Source organism: Hemiscyllium ocellatum, chromosome 34 (assembly GCF_020745735.1).
Source record: "Hemiscyllium ocellatum isolate sHemOce1 chromosome 34, sHemOce1.pat.X.cur, whole genome shotgun sequence".
NCBI lineage: Eukaryota > Metazoa > Chordata > Chondrichthyes > Orectolobiformes > Hemiscylliidae > Hemiscyllium > Hemiscyllium ocellatum.
Genome location: NC_083434.1, coordinates 21340116 through 21363862, shown reverse-complemented (window position 1 = coordinate 21363862; position 23747 = coordinate 21340116). Strand labels below are relative to the sequence as shown.

At 41.6% G+C, this 23747-nt stretch overlaps 1 protein-coding gene across 4 annotated transcripts in view; it reads right to left on the bottom strand.

Annotated features, from left to right (window-relative positions):
- The window catches only part of LOC132832251 (catenin delta-2-like), a 488139-nt gene that overhangs the window by 192394 nt on the left and 271998 nt on the right, over positions 1-23747 (bottom strand). For all 4 annotated transcript variants that reach the window (XM_060850083.1, XM_060850087.1, XM_060850084.1 and 1 more), the window contains one exon: positions 18859-18991. In XM_060850083.1, coding sequence (XP_060706066.1) covers positions 18859-18991 — 133 coding nt within the window. The remainder of the gene's footprint in view (positions 1-18858; positions 18992-23747) is intronic.

Genomic DNA, 23747 nt, shown 5'->3' with positions numbered 1-23747 from the left:
AACCAGAGCACGAGGAGGAAACCCACGCAGACACTGGGAGAATGTGCAAACTCCACAGAGACAGTTGCCCAAGGCTGGAATTGAACCCAGGTTCTTGGCGCTGTGAGGCAGCAGTGCTAATCACTGAGCCACTGTGCTGCCCTATTTTGGACAGCAATGCCTACCCATGTCAGATGTGATCAGAAAAACCAAGTCAACAAGAGTGCTCGTTCCAGCTCTGGTGCACTACCAATGACTGTTGTCAGCTTTCTCTCGGCCCTCCCAACTACTGCCCACAGGTCCCAAAATTGTTGCCACTCCACTTTCAGAATGTACTCTCCAACCACAGCAGATCTTGGTTTGCAGCACATTACCATGAGTTGGGACAAGCTCCAACAATACCTCACAATGTAGAGAGTTGTCAGGCTCGTCCTGACAAAGGCAGGACAAATCTAACCTGACCAATTTCCGCCCCATCAGCCTACTCTCAATCATCAGTCAATGACAGAAAGAATAATCAACAGTGCTAGCACATGGATTGCGTCAATCTGCTCACAGAGGGTCACACCGGGTTCTGCCAGGGCCATTCAGTTCATGACCTCATGACAGCCTTTGTTCAAATGTGGACAAAAGAGTTGAATTCTAGAGGTGAGGTGAGAATGAAAGCTTTTGACACCAAGGCTGCATATGACAGAGTGCAGCATCATGGCTAGCAAAATTAGAATCAATAAAAATTTGTGAAAAACCCTCTGCTAGTTAGAGACAAACCAGACATAAAGGAAAATCCATGTCCAAACGCAGCAAGGCCTGGACAATACTCACTAGGAGAAAGTGAGGACTGCAGATGCTGAGGATCACAGCTTAAAAATATGTTGCTGGAAAAGCGCAGCAGGTCAGGCAGCATTAAAGGAGAAGGAAAATCGACGTTTCGGGCAAAAGCCCGAAGAAGGGCTTATGCCCGAAACGTCGATTCTCCTGCTCCTTTGATGTTGCCTGACCTGCTGCGCTTTTCCAGCAACACATTTTTAAGCTCTGGACAATAGCCAGGCTTGGACCTACAACTGTCAAGTACCCTTTGCACCACATGTGTGCCTTTTCTAATGAGACAGAATCAACCATTGCTCCTTCAAATTCAATGGAATTACCATCTCTAAATTCCCCATTATCAACATTCTTAGGATTACCTCTGTCCAGAAACTGAACTGGATTAGCCATAAAAATGTTATTTCCACAAGAGCCAGTCAGGGGTTATAAATCCTAAGTGAATAACTCAATGCCGGACTCAAAAGCTGTTCCCCATCTACAAGGCACAGGTCAGGAGTGAGATGGAATACAGAGGAACCTTGATTATCAGAATGTTGATTCTCCAAATTTTGGATTATCCGAAGAAGATTTCAAAGTCCCACAAAAACATTAGATCAAAGAGGTAAGTGCATTTGATTTACCTGTACTAAAGGAGATGTGAAAATGCTGATAAAAACAAAGAAACACAAGCAGCTCAAGCATCAGCGACTGGATATTTTTTCGGTAAGGGTTGTTACACAGGGCTTTGCAAAAGTAAGTGTTTTACGGGGTATTCCTATAACTTTACTGGGCTGTTCATTTAAAAACAAGGCTGAGAATGTAAATGCATGCGCAAGGTGCTGCTTCTATCTTTCTATCATGAGACTGAGTTCCCGGAAATTGACAAATGCTCTGACGACTGTCGAATCTGTTCGGGGCTTTGTTTAAGGCTGGGATTTGATACATAGTATTTATGTGATAGTGAGTCCTTCTCATTTTAACCTGTAATTTGTGGACTGCAAGGATTAATTTGTTTAAATGGCAGACTCATTAAAATTATAGACTTTTAAAAACTTCTCCAGTATGGCTTCCCTTTTTTAAGGTAAAATCGATTATCCAAGCGTAGTAGTGCCCGCCCACTTCATTCAGATAATCGTGCTTCTTGCCTGCTTAGATGCAGGAAAAGCAGCTCACTGGATTGGCACCAGATTCATAAACATTCACTCCATCCACCATTGATGCATGGTGGCTCCCGTGTGTACCACCTACAAGGTGCAATGTCGAAATTCACCAACGCTCCTTTGAAAGTACCTTTCAAACCAACAACAGCTACCATTTGGAAGAACAAGGTAGAAGATCTATGGGAACACCACCACACGCAAGCTCCCCTCCAAACATCTTGGACTTAGAAGTATCTCATAGTTCCTTCATAATCACTGAGTCAAAATCCTGGAACTCCTTACTTAATAGTATTGTGAGTCTATCTACAGTAAATGGGGCGGCACAGTGGCTCAGTGGTTAGCACTGCTGCTTCACAGTGCCAGGAACCAGAGGTCGATTCCTGCCTCAGGTGACTGTCTGTGTGGTGTTTGCACATTCTCCCCATATCTACATGGGTTTCCTCTGGGTGCTCTGGTTTCCTCCCACAATCCAAAGATGTGCTGTTTAGATGAAATGACCATGCTAAATTGCCCATAATGTTAGGTGCATTAGCCAGGGGTAAATATAAGGTCGGGGAATGGGGCTGGGTGGACTACTCTTTGAAGGAGTTGGTGTAGACTTGTTGGGCCAAATGGTCTGTTTCCTCACTGTAGGTAATGTAATCTAAATAGATAGCAGAGGTTCAGGTAAGTAGCTCACCACCATCTTGCAAGGGTTTCTATGATTGGGCTAAAATGTGGCTCTAACCAGCGGCACCCACACCTGAGAATGAAGAAGAACAACTTCTGTAGCCTCCTCTACTACATCACCTTTCCAGTAACTTCCTGACCCTCCAACAGCAGCCTCTTATCTATCCCCCAGCTCCTGCACACCACCCTTGGAAATCATTCCTTCTGCTGTCAATTCCTGATGATCTGGACACTTCTTTCTCAACCTCTCTGATATTCCATTTCCCACTTTTAGGACCCAGTTTTTCTTAAAAAAAAAGTACTTCTCTGATTACACTTTTGTCACTTGCCATAATAAGTGTCATTACAATTATATAAACATGACAATGGAGGGCTCACATGGTGCAGTTGGTAATGTGTTCATGTGTCATCTGCTCCAGAAGTGATAATAACATCTTTGAACAGCTTGATTAAAAATATCATAAAGCCTTGATAAGAATTGATTTGGTGCCAATATTTTTTAATGATAATTTATGTGAAGCAATTTGGGACTTTTACTAAAATATTCTTTCCAACACACATGAGAATTCTTGTTTAACTGTCAGGTATGAAATGAGCTCCAAATTCCATCTTGATGAGAAAAGAACTGGCTGCCCTGATTTTTTGCAGCTTACGATTTATGTTTCAACTTGGCCATCCGTGAATTAACCCAAGATGAACACAGCACTAATAAAAAACTATGGTTGGAATCTTATAGGGGTCTGAGTGATGCATAGCATTAGCCTTGTTGGGAGGTAGATACAGTAGCAGAGATAGAGTGAGTGTGATGTATTGGAGAGAAGATGGTTACATTTACACTGGCGGAGGGACAATGATTGAACTTCCTCTTACAGGGCTGGGCATTCTTACAGATGGCTGAGATTACATCAATCTGGTGGCAACCTAAGACCAGGCTGGTATCATGCCCTCCATTGCTGGTCCCAGTCCTGCCTCTGCATTACCCCATCGACGACCCTGCCCACACAGCAGAGTGCCAACTTCCCTGTTTACCATGTCTGGGGAGAAGTGTCAGGAACTGTTCAAGGAGTTCCAGACTCACAGTGTATGGTACTCAACAGGCTTCCAAAATGGTGTAGATGAAAGGTTTCTTTCAGTGAATACCCAAATATTGGTCTGGGAGCGGTGTGCATCAAGGTTCGAATCAAAGTGGGGCACACCATAGGGCTGGGTTAGACATTAAATGAAGCAAGTTTGGTAAGAGACATGAGAGATCTTGCTGGGTCTCACAGGAAGAATTCCCTCCAAAACAACTTGATGCAGCTCTTAAATACTTACCACGTGGGTCAGCGGCCTCCACTTGCAGCGGTGAGAGTGAGACTAGGGGGCTGCCGGGCAGGTACATTTTCCCCTTAAACATTCACCTCGTGAATAGGCGGAACGAAGGCTCAACAGGGATGGATGTGGACATGGGGATTGCTGGGCACGTGAACTGATATGTTCGGGCTGTGGCTAAACCCGATACACGACACATGTAGTGTCTCCTACGTGTCGTCCTCCTCTAACCAAAAAAAGACGACCGTGTGTGGAGGCTTGGTAAGGTAAAGCTTTTTTAAAATTAATTCAATCTCTTTTGGCAATTTAGAGCAGAGGGGATGAAGGCTAGGCCAGTTGCATGCTGCTCTTGCAGGGTGTGGGAGATAAAGGTCACCACTGGTGTCACCTGCGAGACATGCACTCCAACTCCTCACAGATTGCGTTAGGGAACTGGAGCTGGATGAACTTCGGATCATTCGGGAGGCTGAGGGTGTAATAGAAAGGAGTGAAAGGGAGGTAGTTGCACCTAAGTTACAGGATAAAGATACCTGGTTGGCCATCAGGAGAGGGAAAGGTAATAGGCTGACAGTGCAGGGACAACCCCTCCGTGGCCATTCCCCTCAATAATAAGTACATTGTTTTGGATACTGTTGATCGGGGGGAAAGCCACAGCGGCCAGGTTTCTGGCACTGAGCCTGGCTCTGTGGCTCAGAAGGGAAAGGGGGAGAATAGGAGAGCGATAGCGATAGGGGATTCAATCACGAGAGGAATAGACAGGAGATGGTGTGGTCGCAAGCGAGACTCCCGGATGGTGTCAGGGATCAGGGATGTCTCAGATTGAGTCTACAAGATTCTTAAAGGGGAGGGAAAGCAACCAGAAGTCATGGGACACATCGGTACCAATGACATAGGTAGGAAAAGAGATGGGGACCCGAAAAGTGAATATAGGGAGCTGGTTGGAAGTGAGAAGGGAGGATGAGCAGAGTAGTGATCTCAGATTTGCTACTGGTGCCACGAGCTAGTGAGGCTGGGAGTAGAGAGCGAGTGCAGATGAACACGTGGCTGCAGGGCTCGTGTAGGAGGGAGGGCTTCAGATATGTGGATCATTGAGATACCTTCTGGGGAAGGTGGGACCTGTGTGAGAAGGATTGGTTACTTCTGAAGTGGAGGGGCAACAAAATCCTGCGCGGAAGGTTTGCTAGAGCTCTTTGGGAGGGTTAAAACTAGATTGGCAGGGGGGTGGGAACCTGAGCTGCGGATCAGATGATGGAGTACATAGTGAACAGCCAGATACAACGTGCAGGGAGTCTGTGAGGAGGAACAGACAGTTGAGAGGGCAAAGGTGCAGTCAGTGTTATGGGTTGAAGTGTGTCTATTTGAATGCAAGAACTGTCAGAAATAAGGGTGACAAACACAGAGCATGGATCAGTACTTGGAACTATGATGTCGTGGCTATCACAGAGACTTGGATATCACTGGGGTAGGAATGGTTGTTGGATGCTCCAAAAGGAATGGAGGGGAGGTAAAAGAGGTGGAGGAGCGGTATTGCTAATCAGGGATAGTATCACAGCTGCAGAAAGAGAGATCATCAAGGAGGGTTTGTCTACAGAGTCAGTATGAGTGGAACTCGGAAACAGGAAAGGAGCAGTCAATTTATTGGGAGTTTTCTACAGCATATCCTCCCCCCCAAAAGCAACAGAGACATGCAGGCGCAGATTGGGAGGCAGATTTTGGAAATGTGGATAAGTAATGGGGTAGTTGTCATAGTAGATGACTTTAACTTCCCTAATATTGATTGGAACCTACTCCTAGTTCAAATAGTTTGGATGGAACAGTTGTTAGGTGTGTCCACGAAGGGTTCCAGTCTCAATATGCAGATAGGCTGACTAGAAAGGAGGCCATACTAGATTTGGTGCTGGGTAACAAACCATACCAGGTGACAGATCTCTCAGTTGAAGAGCATTTCGGTGATAGTGATCTCAACTCCCTGACCTTTACGATAATCATGAAGAGGGAGCGGATGGTATGGGAAAGTATATAATTTGGGGAGAGGAAATTATAATGCTATTAGGCAGGAACTGAGGTGCCAAAATTGGGAACAGATGTTCTCAAGAAAATGTACCACAGAAATGTGGAGGTTGCTTCGGGAGCAATTGCTGATAGTGCTGGACAGATTTGTCCCACCGCGCAAAGGAAGGGATGGTAGGTTGAAAGAACCTTGGGTGACAAGGGACGTAGAACATCTAGTCGAGTGGTTGAAGAAAGTTTCCTTAAGGTTGAGGAGGCAAGGATCAGACAGAGCTTTAAAGGGTTACTAGGTAGCCAGGAAGGAACTGCATAATGGACTTAGGAGAGCGAGAAGGGGGCATGAAAAAGCTTTAGCGGGTAGGATTAAGGAAAACCTATCTACATGTGTGATGAACAAGAGGATGGCCAGAGTGAGGATAGGACTGATCAGTGATAATGGAGGGAAATGTACACCTAGAGTCAGAGGAAGTAAGGGAGGTCCTTAATAAATACTTTGCTTCAGTATTCAATACTGAGGGGGACTCTGATGTTTCCTAGGACAGCATGAAACAGAATGATGTGCTAGAACAAGTTGATATTAAGAAGGAGGATGTGCTGAAACTTTTGTAAAACGTTAAGGATAGATAAATCCTCTGGGCCAGATGGGATATACCCTGGGTTTCTACAGGAAGAGAGGGAAGAGATTGCTGCGCCTTAAGGCAATGATCTTTGCATCCAGACTGTCCACTGAAATAGTGCCAAATGATTGGAGAGTGGCAAATGTTATTTCCTTGTTCAAGAAAGGGTGTGGCGATAATCCTGGGAATTACAGACCAGTTAGTTTTACATCCGTGATGGGCAAAATATTGGTGAGAATTCTGAGAGACAGGATTTATGATTACTTGGAAACCATAGTTTGATTAGGGAGAGTCAGAATGGCTTTGTGAAGGGCAGGTCATGCCTCACAAACCTTACTGAATTCTTTCAAGATGTGACAAAACATGTTGAAGGTAGGGCAGTGAACATGGTATATATGGATTTTAGCATGGTGTTTAATATGGTTCCCAATGGTAGGCTTATTCAGAAAGTGAGGAGATTTGGAATATTGGGAAACCTATCTTTCTGGACACAAAATTGGCTGGCCCATAAAAGATAGAGGGTGGTAGTAGATGGAAAATATTCAGTCTAAAGCTGGTGTTCCGCAGGGTTCAATTCTGGGACTTCCGCTGTTTGTGATTTTTATAAATGACTTGGATGAGCAAGTGGAAGGGTGGGTTAGTAAGTTTGCCGATGACATGTAAGTTGGTAGAGTTGTGCATACTGTGGAGGGCTGTTGTAGGTTGCAATGGGACATTAACAGGATGCAGAACTGGGCTGATAAGTGGCAGATGGAGTTCATCCTGGAAAAGCGTGAAGTAATTCATTTCGGAAGGTTGAATTTGAATGCAGAGTATATGGTTAAAGACAGGATTCTTGGCAGTGTGGAGGAACAGAGGAATCTTGGAGTCCATGTCCATCGATCCCTCACCCAGGTTGATATGGCTGATAAGAAGGCGTATACTCTGTTGGCTTTCATTCGCGGGGGGGGGGGGGGTTCAGTTTAAGAGCCACAAGGTTATGCTGCAGCTCAGTACAGCCCTGGTTAGACCACACTTGGAATATTGTGTTCAGTTCTGGTCGCCTCATTATAGGAAAGATGTGAAAGTTTTCAAGAGCGTGCAGAGGAAATTTACCAGGATGCTGTCTGGACTGGAGGGCATGTCTTATGAAGAAAGGTTGAGGGAGCTTGGTCTGTTCTCATTGCAGCGAAAAAGGATGAGAGGTGACTTGATAGAGGTGTACAAGATTTTGAGAGGCATAGATAGAGTGGATAGGCAGAAACCTTTTCCCAGGGTGGAAAATGTCCATCACGAAAGGGCCTAACTTTAAGGTAATCAGAAGAATGTTTAGGGGTGATGTCAGAAGTAAGTTCTTTATACAGAGAGTGGCAGGTAAGTGGAATGCACTGCCGGTGATAGTGGTAGAGTCAGATACATTAGGGACCTTTAAGTGATTCTTGGATAGGCACATGGACGATAGTTCAATGAAGGGTATGTAGGTTAGTCTGATCTTAGAATAGGATAAATGGCCGGCACAACATCGAGGGCTGAAGGGCCTGTACTGTGCTATAGTGTTCCACGTAGTTATAAAAACTCGCACTTATCAAATCATAGAGTCATGCAGCACGGAAACAGACCCTTCAGTCCAACCAGTCCAAGTCAAACATAATCCCAAACTAAATTAATTCCACCTGCCTATTCCCAGCCCATATCCCTCCAAACTTTTCCTATTCATATACATATCCAAGTGTCTTTCAAATGTTGTAACTGTGCTCACATCCATTCAGACTTATAGGCAAGTTAACCCATCTACTACTCTTTGATAAGCTAGATAATGAGAAACTCAAGTTAATTCTAACAATTCTGCACGTTCCAAAATCCACTGTGATTTTCACATTATTGAAACTTTCCAATGCTCTTTGTGCTGCCAGAAACAATGAAGTGTGTGTGAAATAACTGGTGAGTCTGCTCATCAATTTACAGAATCAGATCTGGGTTACAAATGGCCAACCCATTAACCAATTGCTTGTGAAGTACTGAAAATAAATTCATGGTTCCTTCAAATATCTATCTCCAGCCTTTACAAAGTAACAGAGTATTTTCTGCTGCTACTGAAAACCAACAACAATCAAACTAAGGTGGAAATATTGGCCATACAGAAACACCTTCTCAAATATGTTTTTTTGTACATGGAAAGTGAGAAGGATCAGATTCTGAATTTCTTGTTCTGGCAAAGGATGATCTATACCATGGCCACTCATAATTGTCTAGTGTTCGAGGAAAGTAATGGAAACGGTATAATTTATCAATCAATGTTATATGTTCTGTAAACTGAGGAGAACAAAGGAAACATGAAGATCTACAATCCTGTACGTGATTACAAACATACGTTTCTTCTTTTACCCAGAGAGTGGCTAGAAGGTGGTCGTCACTTTCACAAAATAGAGCTTGGGTGAAGAGCACAAATGCAGTTAAACTGAAGCAGGAATAATTGATGAGGGAGACATCAATAGAAGCTTGTGCTGATAGAGTTGGATGAAGAAATGCAGGGGAAGATTTATGTAAAACATAAACACCTACACAAAGCAGTTAGGTGGAAGGGACCATTTTTACTTTGTACTTTCTATATAATACTTGCAAATTTATGCAGACAGTGTGAAAAAAATGATGAAAGTGTCTGTTAGGGATGTGCGTTTGTGCGTGGGTTCCATCTTGTACTGAGGACCTAATATTTTGTGATTAAAAGGAATGTGTCTGCAGAAATGTTTTGATGCAGGTAGTCGCTGAGATATATCGAAAGCAGGGCAACCCCTTTCATGGCTGCTCCAAGTTAGAGGCAGAGAAGTTAGCTTTCAGTTCTGCATCTCATTATGAGAATATGGTAAACCATGTGTTATCATGACCATAAAGACAGTTGCGTTTACCATTCTCCAGAATGTAGCCAATTTAGCAGTGAAAACCTAGGATCTGTATCATAAGCTCATTTGGTACAAAAATTGGAAATTTGAGTGAAATTGTGGATTTACACCTTGATCAATATTACTCTGTTACAAATACTGTACCTTTACAAGAAGGTTATGCTTATTTAATTCAAAGTTAAACAGAATGCTCTCAATAGACGGATGGTGACCATACTTGCTGAGGATTACAGCATCGCTAAATTGTTATAACGTAAGAAGAGACCTTTTGCTCCATCATGCTTGTGTTGGCATGAGAACCTCACCAAGTGTTGTTCTTCTGCTCACTCCCCACCAACACCCACTTTGTTCTTTTTCAAAATTCCTTCTGCCTCAATTGAACCTGCCTCCACTACACTTCCAGATAGTGCATTTCAGATGCTAATCCCTCATAAATCTGCACCATCTTTTTCTTAATGCTGTCTTGAGTGGGATCGTCTTCTCCCTATTTACTGTGCCCAGAGCTCTCATGACTGTAAATATTTTAATATTTTAACCTCTCCTGCATGCGCTCCAATATTTTCATCTCCACCTTAAAGTGCAGCATCCAGAATTGGATTCAGCTGAGGCTGAACTAGTATCCTATATAAAAGCAAGATAACCTCGCTTTGTTGGGAAACATGCCCATTTGATCTGGTTGTCACGAGTAAAGAAACCTAAACTGTTGAAAATCAAATGACAATTTTCACATCTTGAATTTAAATGTAGAGGCAGACACGCAGACAGAGACAATGGAGTTACCGCTGTCAGGGAGAAGCAGACAGTACTACTGCGATGGAAAGCAAAGTGAACTATCACTGTGTTCATAACAAAACGTAGTGCTTGAAAAAGTCTTGTTTTTTGTTTGAAAGGAAGATAAATGTCAACGAACACAGAGTTAGCAAAATTGGCTTTGCGGATTCTGTTTTGGAATGCTTGAGACCAAGTGGGTCAACTATTGAAGGACACTGTAAGATTTCATCTGGTTAAATAGAAAGAAGTGAGCCAACTGAAAACTGAGATTAACTTGGCACTTAATCTTATAGTGATACCTATCTGACGAAGTGTGGTTTAAATAAAAAAAGTTTCATAAGGCCATTGTAATTGTTAATTAATTAATATAAAAGCACCCTTTCTTTAGTTTGATATGGTCACTACACACCTAATGTTTGATTTATGTTGAGTTTAGCTTGCTTATTCAAGAAAAAGTCTTAAAATATCAAGCCTTGTCCTTTGGTTGTTTCTGGAAAATTAATTTCTTTTCTAAAAGTTATTAGTTACTCCAGGCATCAAAACATACTTTATTAATATTTGAATTAAATACTTTTAACTGATTAGAGCCGTGCGATATTATTGACCGAAACCTTCCTACTTTGGATATTCACTTGGATACTCCAGCAAGTTGCTATAAATATATTTCAACCATCATTCCAAGTTTAGATCTATTTCAAACTAACTAATCACTTCCATTTATCTCATCTACACTTTAGCCACTATAATGGAACTTGAATACAATGTCCAGAGATCCACTACCAGCCTAGTGGAAACTTGTCATCTCACAAAATACTTTGTTTTTAATTTCATATCTTGTAGGACATGATGATGTCAAGGCCATCCTTTGTGTGGTTGGAATTCATGTCCACATTCATTCTTCCACTGGCCATACGGTTCAGACTCTCAGAACGTTGGACAATAATTCTACAATTACAATTTAAACTGTTTTTTTTGTTATTTCACACAATGAGTACAAGGATTTTAGTTTGATGTCTGAGATTTATTTTTCTTAAGTGGCCACATTTACATTTAGGCAGTGGCATATGCTAGCGATTTGTATTTCAGATAGCTTAGTAATCAAGTACAGAACTGGAGCCATGCCTAACACACTTCCATTGACTTTGATTTACAGAGATGCACACTGCAAACGTGCACTTTCTAGCCCAACTACAACAGTGTTGTTCCCATTTATAGGGGCATGAGTGAATCCCAGTCACTGTGCACCATCTGTATATGATTAAACATCAATAACATACTAACATGTATATGCTGTTGTGTTGCAGCGGTAGGGTCCAGACCTCTGGGCCAGGCAGCCTGAGTTTAAATAGGAGAAAGTGAGGACTGCAGATGCTGGAGATCAGAGCTTAAAAATGTGTTGCTAGAAAAGCGTAGCAGGTCAGGCAGCATCAAAGGAACAGGAGAGTCAACGTTTCGGGCATAAGCCCTTCTTCAGGAATGAGGAGGGTGTGCCAAGCAGGCTAAGATAAAAGATAAGAAGGAGGGACTTGGGGGAGGGGTGTTGGGAATACGATAGGTGGAAGGAGGTTAAGGTGAGGGTGATAGGCCGGACAGGGGGTGGGGGCGGAGAGGTCGGGAAGAAGATTGCAGGTCAAGAACGTGGTGCTGAGCCTGAGGGTTGGGACTGAGAAAAGGTGGTGGGAGGGGAAATGAGGAAGCTGGAGAAATCTGCATTCATCCCTTGAGGTTGGAGGGTTCCTAGGCGGAAGATGAGGTGCTCTTCCTCCAGGCGTCGTGTTGCCATGGTCTGGCGATGGAGGAAACCAAGGACCTGCATGTCCTTGGCGGAGTGGGAGGGGGAGTTAAAGTGTTCAGCCATGGGGTGGTTGGGTTGGTTGGTGCGGGTGTCCCAGAGGTGTTCTCTGAAACGTTACGCAAGTAGGCAGCCTGTCTCCCCAATGTATAGGAGGCCACATCGGGTGCAGTGGATGCAGTAAATGATGTGTGTGGAGGTGCAGGTGAATTTCTGATGGATATGGAAGGATCCCTAACCATGGCAACACGATACCTGGAGGAAGAGCGCCTCATCTCCCACCTAAGAACCCTCCAGCCACAAGGGATGAATGCAGATTTCTCTAGCCTTCTCATTTCCCCTACCCCCACCTTCTCTCAGTCCCAACCCTCAGACTCAGCACCGCCATCTTGACCTGCAATCTTCCTCCAGACCACTCCGCCCCCACCCCCTCTCCGGCCTATCACTCTCACCTTAACCTCTTTCCAGCTATCATATTCCCAATGCCCCTCACCCAAATCCCTCCTCCTTACCTTTTATCTTAGCCTGCTTGGCACACCCTCCTCATTCCTGAAGAAGGGCTTATGCTCAAAACGTCGATTCTCCTGTTCCTTTGATGCTGCTTGACCTGTTGCACTTTTCCAGCAACACACTTTTAAGGCCTGAGTTTAAGCCCCATCTGCTTTAGTGGTTTGTCATAACATTCCTGAACAAGTTGATTAAAAAACCCAAGACTGACTACATGCAATGGGGGGAAAGGAATACAACTGACATGACCCTAGGCAGAAATCACTTCAGTTTATTTTCAGCAGATTTCTGAAGAGAAATGCCACCTTTCTTTTCTAATACATTTATGGGATGTGAGCATCACTGGTGAGGTGAGTATATATTATCTGTCTTTAATTTTCTTTGACAAAATGGTGACGAACTGTTTTTATTTGAGACATTGCCATTTGTATCATTCTGAGAAGTACTAACATTTAGGCTCAGCTACAATGAATAAAATGCAATACATTTCTAAGTCAAGATGCTGCAAGGCTTGGAGGTCTTGATATGTTTCGGTTGCTCTTGTTCTTCAAAATGATAAAGATCATCAAAGGTGATGTTGAGGATGATGCCCTGGTGAGTTGCTACATACATTGAATAGATGACATACACGACAGACATGTTGTGCTGGTGGTAGAGGGACTGAATATTTAAAATGACAGGTGGGGAACTGACCAAATGGGATACTTTGCCCTGAATCATAAAGTGCTTCTTGCACTTACTCAAGTAAGGGACAGTATTTTATCAAATTCCTGATGTGACCAGTAGGCAGTAGAAAAGCTTTAAAAAATTAGGAGATGACCTACTGATTACAGAATTCTCAGGTTCTGACTTGCTTTTACAATCACATTGTTAAGTTTTAGTTTAATCATAGAATCCCTACAGGATGGAAACAGGCCCTTCAGCCCAACAAGTCCACACCGACTCTCCGAAGAGTAACCAAATCCTTTCCCCTACCATATTACTTTACATTTCCCCTAATGCACCAAACAACCTACGTATCCCTGAACACTATGGGCAATTTGGCATGGCCAATTCAACTAACCTGCATACCTTTGGATTGTGGGAGGAAACTGGAGCACCCAAAGGAAACCTATGCAGACACGGGGAGAATGTGCAAACTCCACACAGACAGTCGCCCGAGGCTGGAATCAAACCCAGGTCCATGGCGCTGAGACAAGAGCGCTAACCACTGAGCCACCATGCTGCCCCAAATGTTAAATCCCATGATTCTGAGGCATTTAACAACAATAATGCCATTTAATGGCAAGGCACAGATTTTAAACTTTTTCTTGTTGTAACTATCACTTCTCCAATTTAAATGATAGGTCTTTGCTTTGGTCAGATGTTTTATAGAGGAATAGCGATTAAATTACCATAGCAGAGTGGTGCAGCAGAAGTGTGCTATGCCCATAACCCAGAGGTCGATGGATCAAAAGCATCCTCTGCTATCTGCTCAATTGCCTTAGGGTAGCACGGTGGCTGAGTAGTGAGCACTGCTGCCTCACGGTGCCAGGGACTCGGGTTCGATTCCAGCCTCCGGTGACTCTCTATGTGGAGTGTGCACGTGTCTGTGGGGTTTCCTCCCACAATCCAAAGATGTGCAGGTCAGGTGAATTGGTCATGCTAAATTGCCCATAGTGTTAGGTGCATTAGTCAGTGGTAAATATAGGGAATGGGTCTGGGTGGGTTACTCTTTGGAGGGTCAGTGTGGACATGTTGGGCCGAAGGGCTTGTTTCCATACTGTAGGAAATCTAATCTATATGTTTCACCTCCAAACTGGCTATGGCAGTTCTAATTATCAAAATTTGATTACTATTGTTATACTGATTTTATATTATTATATAGATTATTATTAAACAAATTTATATTCAACTTGTTCACCTTTTGATCTGGTTCTCTAGCTACTGGTTACTGGCCTTGGAAAAACCACCTTCAAAGCAACCGACGATGAAAAATTAACGCAAAATTAAATACAAAGGAATAGTTTCAAAGAGGAGAGATAAGTTGAGACGCATTGAGTTCTTTCAAGTGAATACTGATGCTTAAGATCAAGGCATCGGATACACCACTAGCAATGGTAGGGCAATTAAAACTGAGCATGTGCAAGAGGCCAGAATTGCAGGAGCACAGAAATGACAGGATAAAACATATAGAATATAGAACATTACAGCGCAGTACAGCCCTTCGGCCCTCGATGTTGCGCCACCCTGTCATACTAATCTGAAGCCCATCCCACCTACACTATTCCATGTACATCCATATGCCTGTCCAATGATGACTTAAATGCATTTAAACTTGGCAAATCTACTACAGTTGCAGGCAAAGCAGGCAAAGTAGTAACTTTACTACTCTCTGAGTAAAGAAACTACCTCTGACATCGTCTTATAGCTATCTCCCCTCACTTTAAAGTTGTGTCCCCTCGTGTTTGCCGTCCCCATACTTGGATAAAGGCTCTCCCTGTCCACCCTATCTAATCCTCCGATTATCTTGTATGTCTCTATTAAGTCACCTCTCAACCTTCTTCTCTCTAACAAGAACAGCCTCAAGGCCCTCAGCCTTTCCTCGTAAGACATTCCTTCCATACCAGACAACATCCTAGTAAATCTCCTCTGCATCCTTTCCAAAGCTTCCACATCCTTCTTATAATGCGGTGATCAGAACTGTACACGATACCCCAAGTGTGGCCGTACCAGAGCATTGTACAGTTGCAGCATAACCTCCTGGTTCTGGAACTCAATCCCTCTATTAATAAGGGCCAAAACACTGTTTGCCTTCTTAACAACCCTGTCAATCTGGGTGGCAACTTTCAGGGATCTGTGTACATGGACACCGAGATCTCTCTGCCCATCTGCACTCCCAAGAATCTTACCATTAGCCCAGTACTTTGCATTCCGATTACTCCGACCAAAGTGTATCACCTCACACTTGTCCACATTAAAGATGTTTGCCACATCTCAGCCCAGCTCTGCTTCCTATCTATGTCGCTCCACAACCTACTACATCCTTCGTCACTATCCACAACTCCACTGACCTTAGGATAGTGGGCTTCATGAAATTAGAGGGATGAGGGAGATTTCAAGACAATAACAAACACTTTAAAAAAAATCAAGCTACTGGTGGAACAGGAGTCATGGAGACCAGAAGTGATCATGAAAGGGACTTGGGTACAGGCAGCTGGGATTTGGACAAGATCACCTTCATTAAGGCTGGTGAATTGTAAGCTGGCAGAAAAGCATCAGAATAGTCAAGTCCACAGGTAACAAAGGCATAGTTAAGTGTTTCAGCTGCAGAAGAGCTCAGAATGAGGCCGAAGTACACAATACTATGCTGGTAGAATAAATGATTTTGGGTATAGTGAGGAGACATTTGAAACTCATCTCAGAATTCAACAGAACTATGAGATATGCTCAGTTCAGCCTCAGATATTGGCAAGGGACTCAAGACTGTAGTATTGATCTCTCTTATATATTGCTGCAAAGATTTCTGCTCATTAGGCACTGAATGTCCAGTGAAACATATCACAAATCAGTGATGGTGGATGGGTTGAACGAGGTGGCAGTGTAGTAGAGTTTGGTATTGTCATTGTAGATGTGAAACCTGACTTGTCATTAAATGCTGTTACCCCAAGGAGCAGCATGTTAATGGGAGATGTGAAAAGGCCAAGAATAAACCTTTTAAGAATTCCACAGGTAATGGCGCATGTAAAGTGGGAGCAGGTGGTATAGAGATTGAGACATCTAGGGAGGATATTCCAAGGTTTAGGACCTTGACATGGCAACCAGCTATGAGGAAATTGGGAATGGTTGGGTGGGGATTGGTGAGGGGAGCTAACGGGGCAGAGTGTGGAGGTGGCAGAGGCCATGAATGAAGGAGCACAGACTCATGTGAGAACTGTATGGCTGGAAGATATTACAGAAATGGGGAGAAGTGAGATGACAAGATTTGAACAGAAGAGCAAGAATGTTAAATTCAACACATTGGAAGCACAGAAATGGTGGTGATACATTATAGTACACTGTAGTAAAACAAAATATGAGAATTTCAATGTCATTCTTCAAACTGAGTAAAAACTCAGTCTTTTCCATTCTCTGTTTTGATTTCAAATTCAGGCACCTACGCAAAAGGTAGATGCTGGAGTTCTCAAACAAATCTAGTTCAAGTATTCACAGCAGGAACAATATTTTTACTTCAAAAAGGTGGCTGCAAGTATTATCCTTTGCATAAAAGCATAATAAAACATGCTGCAGAGGTTTCCTTTGAAGAAAGTGAACATGTTCTAAATGCTGATATTTCCTTGTTATACATTGAACTTCTCCAGGGATGAGCACTGAATCAATACATCAGAAGTTGCAGAACTCAGAAACGGTTTGACTATCTGAAATTAATTCTGTTTTGAGTTTGTGTGCAACTGACTGCAATAGAAAGTCATGCTTGGTCGATAACTTACAGTGTTCAACTCATCTAAATGCTTGATGCTAATAAGATTAATCTCAACACGAACAAAATAGTTAACTTGTCCTGTAAATGCCTATGAGCTGATAAGTAAGTTAAACATGGATGGCCAGCTTAAAAATCAGATGGCACAATATATAAATTTGGATTAGGATCTGGGTGTTTAAAATTCTTAGATTTGTTTGAGAACTCCAGCATCTACCTTTTGTGTAGGTTCCTGAAACTGAAATCAAAACAGAGAATGGAAGAGACAGATGGTGAGGTTTACTCAGTTTGAAGAATGACATTGAAATTCTCATATTTTATTTTACTACAGTGTACTATAATGTATCACCACCATCTCTGTGCTTCCAATGTGTTGAATTTAACATTCTTGCTCTTCTATTCAAACCTTGTCATCTCACTTCTCCCCATTTCTGTAATATCTTCCAGCCATACAGTTCTCACATGAGTCTGTGCTCCTTCATTCATGGCCTCTGCCACTTCCACACTCTGCCCCGTTAGCTCCCCTCACCAATCCCCACCCAAACCATTTCCAATTTCCTCATAGTTGGTTGCCATGTCGAGGTCCTAAACCTTGGAATATCCTCCCTAGATGTTTCGATCTCTATACCACCTGCTCCTGCTTTACATGCGCCATTACCTGTGGAATTTTCAAAAGGTCTGTTCGTGGCCTCCTCTCATTTTGAGGACTTCAAAACATAAGTCATAATGCTGCAAATGTATCAGATATTCTTTGTGTTCAGTGACAAAATGCAAACTGTACAAGACAACCTTTCACCAATATAACTTGAGAGGCAGTCCTGAAGGTACAAATGTATAAGAAATAACTTTTGCCTTTCACAATCTCAGGACGGATCAAAACACTTTACAGGCAATGTATTATTTTTGCAGTTTGATCACTGTTTGTAACATGGAAACAATGCAGCCAATTTGTGCACAGGAAGGTCACCCAAACAGCAGTATGGTAAGACCTGACCATCTCGTTGAGTTATGTTGGCTGTAGAGTTAGAAGTGACCAGAACAAAAACCTTACTTTCCTTCAAATATGTCATGAAACCCACCTGAGAAGGCAAATGGGATCTTCCTTGAAAACAAATTCTTAATTTACCCTACTAATGTGTCAGCATATTTTCGAGGCTCATGTCTCTGGGAACAGGAGTTGAACCCCAGATCCTCTGACACAGATACCGAAATTCTACCACGGGACCATAGCTGATCTAATTAGTTCCAAGAGCCACTGTGTCAATGGGTTATCAAGAATGGGAGTTCTCAATTTGGTTTGTGGATTTCCTAAAGAAAGGGAGGAGTCGGCAGCCATAACCTAAAGGCACATACATAACTTTTGAGAAACTGAGCATGTACAGAATTGCCTGTTGGTCATAAATATTTCAATGTTGTTGCTGGGTTTCTGAAACCCAATGATTAAAATTAACAAGGCAAATACAGCCAATCAGCAGCTACACCATATTCCAGAGCTGCTCTGACAGGTAACTGTTTCCTACAGTAGACCATAAATGTGACATCGCACAATGCTTATATTTCAACTTTTTTTAATGCTTAGCCATTTCAATAGATGGGGAAACTGGGTTACTAACATTTGAAAGTACAATTAAGAAATACCACCTTATGTTGATTCCGAAATAAATAATTATTATTGTTGATGCTGTTTAGCTATTGACTGTAGCTAATATTGGCATGTGGACGGGCTTCATAAGTGGGTTTCAAATCTTCCATTTGTGTTGAAAAGACTTTACGCTAATCATCTAGTGAGTAAATAATTGCTAAGCATAGCTGACTGCTGCAGGGATGAACAGTGCTATTTCTAAGTAGGAGATTATTATTTTAAACTGGACAGCAATGTGCACTTCCACTGTGTACTCACCTCCGCCTTGATCTTATTGTCTCCAAAGCACAGGTGTTGCAGGTAGGCTGCAGCATTGGACTGCACTGAAGGGAACTGATGTTGCAACATCTGGATGACCTCTGGCAGCTCAGGATCCCGCCAACCAAACTCCCTGTGGAAATATATCAAAGTGATGCTGAAAGGTATGGAATGGTTCATTAGTTCAGCTGAAACAACACACAGATTTGATTTAACAATACACAGATGTTTTGAATAAGTGAGCTCTCCTCTGACTCTTGTTGGGTTACAAGACACAGCCACAAACTCCTCAACATGAGCAATATTCACCTCATTGTGTCCTGATCAGATTGCATGTGATATTAGTTTGATAGTGCTGTTCCATATCATGTCAATGGGTCATTTTTTGTTGCTCTAAACCTGTCCATGAAATGACTCTTGAATTTGATGGGGCTGTCACCTTTTATGATTCTGCCATTCAGACATCATAAAGTGGACAGGAATATAACGAGGGGAGGAGCAACAACATTGTTGACACATATTCTCAGCTCGTGTGTTTATCTACAATGATGAATTAATGGGCAATTTTGAGAACGTGAACAGATCATTCTATCTTTCGAGTGTTCTGAAACATTCAAAGATCGTGATAAATCATATCCGAATTCCATCCCCTTCTCTTGGCTCCACATCCTTATTAGCCCTCATTGGTGAAAAAAATTAATCTTGGATTGCGAGTTTATTAACTGACTTGTCAACTACTGTTTATTTTTTGCATGAGACAGTTTCAACCTTCATTCTTGAATGTCTTGGCTTGGAAATGAAGAAAATGACCCCCTTTCCTAGACTGCCACAGCTTCTGACTATTTAACCTAACAATCCTTTCAAAATCTGAAATACAGCAAGCAAATCATTATTTACCATTGGATACTCCAAGGGAGAAAACCTAGTTTATATAATGTCTCCATAAAATCTAACCCTTAGAGACCTCATAATATTCTGGTGAGTGGTGCTAAGAGTTGTACACCGTCTTCCAGATATTGTTGAATCACGGCAAAGTAGTATATAACCTAGAGCAGAATTACTTTTACATTCTGCTTCTTTAATTATTATAAAGGCCACTATTTCTTTCCACCTTTTTGATTACTGTTGTACCTAATTACAACATTTTAGTAATTTGTGCATATGGATCCAGAGAGTTTCTTAAACCTCTCCTGTCCCTAATTTTTGACCATCTGAAACACTGTCAAAATTATCCTCCTCTGATCCAAAATGGATAACTCCACACTTAATCTGCACTGGAATCCTTTTACATCTATGGACTTTTCTTTGTTGTCAGATTTTTTGTTCAATCTGATATTCTGGGTCAGAGGCAGGGACACTACCACTATGCTGCAAGAGCCATTCTTATGCCAGTTATTTTAAAAGACAATGACATTTGTGTGTCATGAATTGCCCTTAACAGGTCTCTATTGATGTTCTCTAATGAGTTCAAATTCCTCTAAGTGCTCAGTCACTGAGTCCCTAATTGTCGATTCCAATAACTTCCCAAAGCAGATGTTAGTAAGTAAAAGATCAATAATTTCCTGTTTTATTTCCATCTCCCATCTTGTCAAAATAACAACATTCCTTCGACTTGCATTGTACTTACTTTTCCTTTACTGTGAATACAAAATGGCGGGACCCATAAGGTAGGCATGAAATAAAAACTGAGAATGTAGAGTAACTTAAATCAGAAGGTGACACACCAAAGTCCAGTTAAACTTCCAAAATCTAAAAAAAACCGAAAAGGTAGGAAAACTGCTGAGGCAAGGATTTGTATGTCATTGAGGGATTTGAGAAGATGGATTTGTAAAGCTCACACACCGAACTCTGATTTCAAGAAATGGAGACAACACTGGATGATTTTGAGGGAGTTTAGAGGGATAAAAGAGAGAGATCAGAGCAACAAAATCTCCTACTGAAGATAAAAGTGGAGAGAAAATGAAGGTTAAAGTTGACACAGAAATGTTGGAAGCTAGTGCTAAGATAACGAAGTTATTTTTTCTCATATTTATTCCAGATTGCCAGAGAGGTAACCTGTTTGCCTCTGTCTAAGTTTTTTGATCTGTACATCCTTACGTATTATGATCTGCTACTACTGCTTGTAAACAAAGCTTTTCACTGTACCTCGGTACACGTCACAATAAATCAATCAATAAATCAGGTGATAAACTAACCTCTTTCAAAATAGCAGCGATTTTTTCATCTTAAATGTGCTTAGATTTGACAAAGAGTTATTTTGCTCAGACTGATGGGATATAAGTGCATTGTAAGTGAAAGAAAGCTTGCTGAAGGCAGTTGCAGCAATGAAGGTGATCTTGAAGTTATACTTGATAACATTGGCCAAAGAGATGTAGGTCAATCAAGGACAAATAGAAAGGTTTCAGCTATTAGTTTGACTTAGAAAAGAGTTTGAAAAATTGAAGGAAACAAGGTGTTTAATGCCTGATTGAAGTAAAAGCAAACTGCATTGATTTAGACAATGAATTGAAAGGGCCCTGAAAGTTGTGTTTATTGGGAGTATGTAACATTTAGGAAGTTGATTTAGCGTCTTGTGAAATCATCGGTGTTGGTCGATGGGTGAAGGAGGCTACTGCTGTGAGAACACAACAGGATAGCAGAAAATACAAAGCCCTGTGAAACATTCAAGTTAGAGGGTCAACCATCAACACCAGCAAAGACAAATCACAAATTAAATACATGATATGCATTTTTATACTCACCGATTTTCGCAATTAAATGAATTGCATATTTGACAACCTTAATGTACAACATTGGCAGCATTTGTGTAAAACAGAGTAAAAGCAGAGTATTTTGCAAACAGTTGCTACATCTTTATTCTTTGTCAAAAAGTTGGTTAAATGTCTGTTTTTCAAATTTCAAACTAGTCAAGTGATGAAATTTAGTTTTAGAATATGTTCTTCCTGAGAGTGCAGTTTCATTGTTTCTTCATTAATGACCCCTTCAAGTTTATCAGAAAATGTTTAAACTGCTTACATGGGTAGATGAATATTTAATGATGCTGTTTATAAAATAAAATAAAATGTGCATTTACACACAGCCTTTCATGGCTTCATAATATGTAGAAGTTCTTTACAACAAATTAAGCACTTTAAGGAGTATGGTCACTGTAATGTAGGAGATTCTGGCAGCATTTTTGCATACTGCATGGGCCCTCAGACATCAATTGGATAATCACCATCTAATTTTAAATTTAATGATATTATTTGAAGGATAAATATTGACCAAGTTACTAGAGAGACTTCACCTGTGCGGTGGTTGTTTCCTTTCATCTGAAATAGCAGATGAGACCTTGCTTCAATGTCTCATTGAAATAATGGAACTTCTAACAGTCTAGGAGTGCTCCCATTACTGTAACTGTTAGCCTAGATTATTTATTCAAATTGATTGGGAGGAATTTGAACTGGCAATCATCTGACTGAAAAGCAAAAGTTCTACTGTTTTAGATTGATAAGAAAAAGACAGATCAACGACAGTGAAAGGCCAGATATTTGGAGCCAAGCCCCTCAGGTATGTGTGTTGGAAAAACACTAATGTCCCCAGGTTTTGATAGACTTGCATGATAGCTACAACAAAAACCGCAAGGTGTAACAAAAATATGTCCATTGTGACAATTACAGTTGAGGATGTGGTGAGATATATTGCAGCATTAAATAATACAAAGTGACAACATACTGTGGGGATGCATTCACATGAAGAAGCAATTCAGTCATAGAAGAAGTACATGCAAAAAGCATTGCATAAAGGAATACAAGCAAGGTAGGGTGGCCAAATCTGGTTCAGAGGATTCCTAGAGGTTTCAAACATAAGCTCCTGCCACCAACTCCTCCTCCTGGTCAAAGAGACCTTCCCCCTTTTCTTCAATACTTTGAATAATTTCCTTCATGAGTTATAAAATAAAATGAGAATTACGCAATATTTTAAATTCCCCGTTTCTTGTGACAGTGGCTCGAAGATTAATATTTAACTCTAGGACGATCATGAAGAGTTGGCAACCAGAGAGAAAGGCAGTAACCAATATGGGAAGTTAAGCAGAGTTAGCCATTCACACATCACACAATGCAATGGCCAAGCACTTCCATGGGTCAAATCATGATGCTCTCATAACCCAGCACTCATATTGAATGGAAACATCTGTAGACACAGAGGTAAACACACATTGCAACTAATGCACACAGTTTACAACATTTGAAGACAGAATAGTAGTCTTGCTCAGACAGACATCTCTATGTGGTTTTGAGACTTGGATTGTACCTTGTGCATGACAACAATATCTATGATATTAATTTTCAACAGGATGCAAGATTTGTGCAATATGTTACATGTATGTACATCCAAATTAGTGCACCATGCTTTATGGCGTGATAATGTGGTCTAATTGATGTACATTTGCTTCTTCAGAATAACCCACTTGTCCAAGTTGAGTTGCTGAGTCAAAGAGCAAAAATCACTACATCTTTAACCAGGTGAACTGGACTACAGCACAGGTGAGTGCATCTGGGCAGATCAGAATAATTTTGATATGGAAGTGACAATAAGCAGCAAGTATCGGACACTGTTCCAGTGTAGCACACTTTCCGGGTTGTAAGGGAATTCAATCCAAGTAGGTCAACTTTAAGAAAAGAAACGTTCAAACATGTAATCCATATTGACCAAGCTTGACAGATCTGAGGCTCATGTTGCTTTTATTTAACAATGTTTAACACCAATAGTGCTGTCTTTTAGCATACATGCCTGAAGGTCGAAGCTGACAAACCATTCCTCTTTCATGTGGTGAGATAACCATTTCTCATGTCCTGAACACCCAGATGAATGGGATGGGTTATCATGAAAAGGAACTGATATTCTAG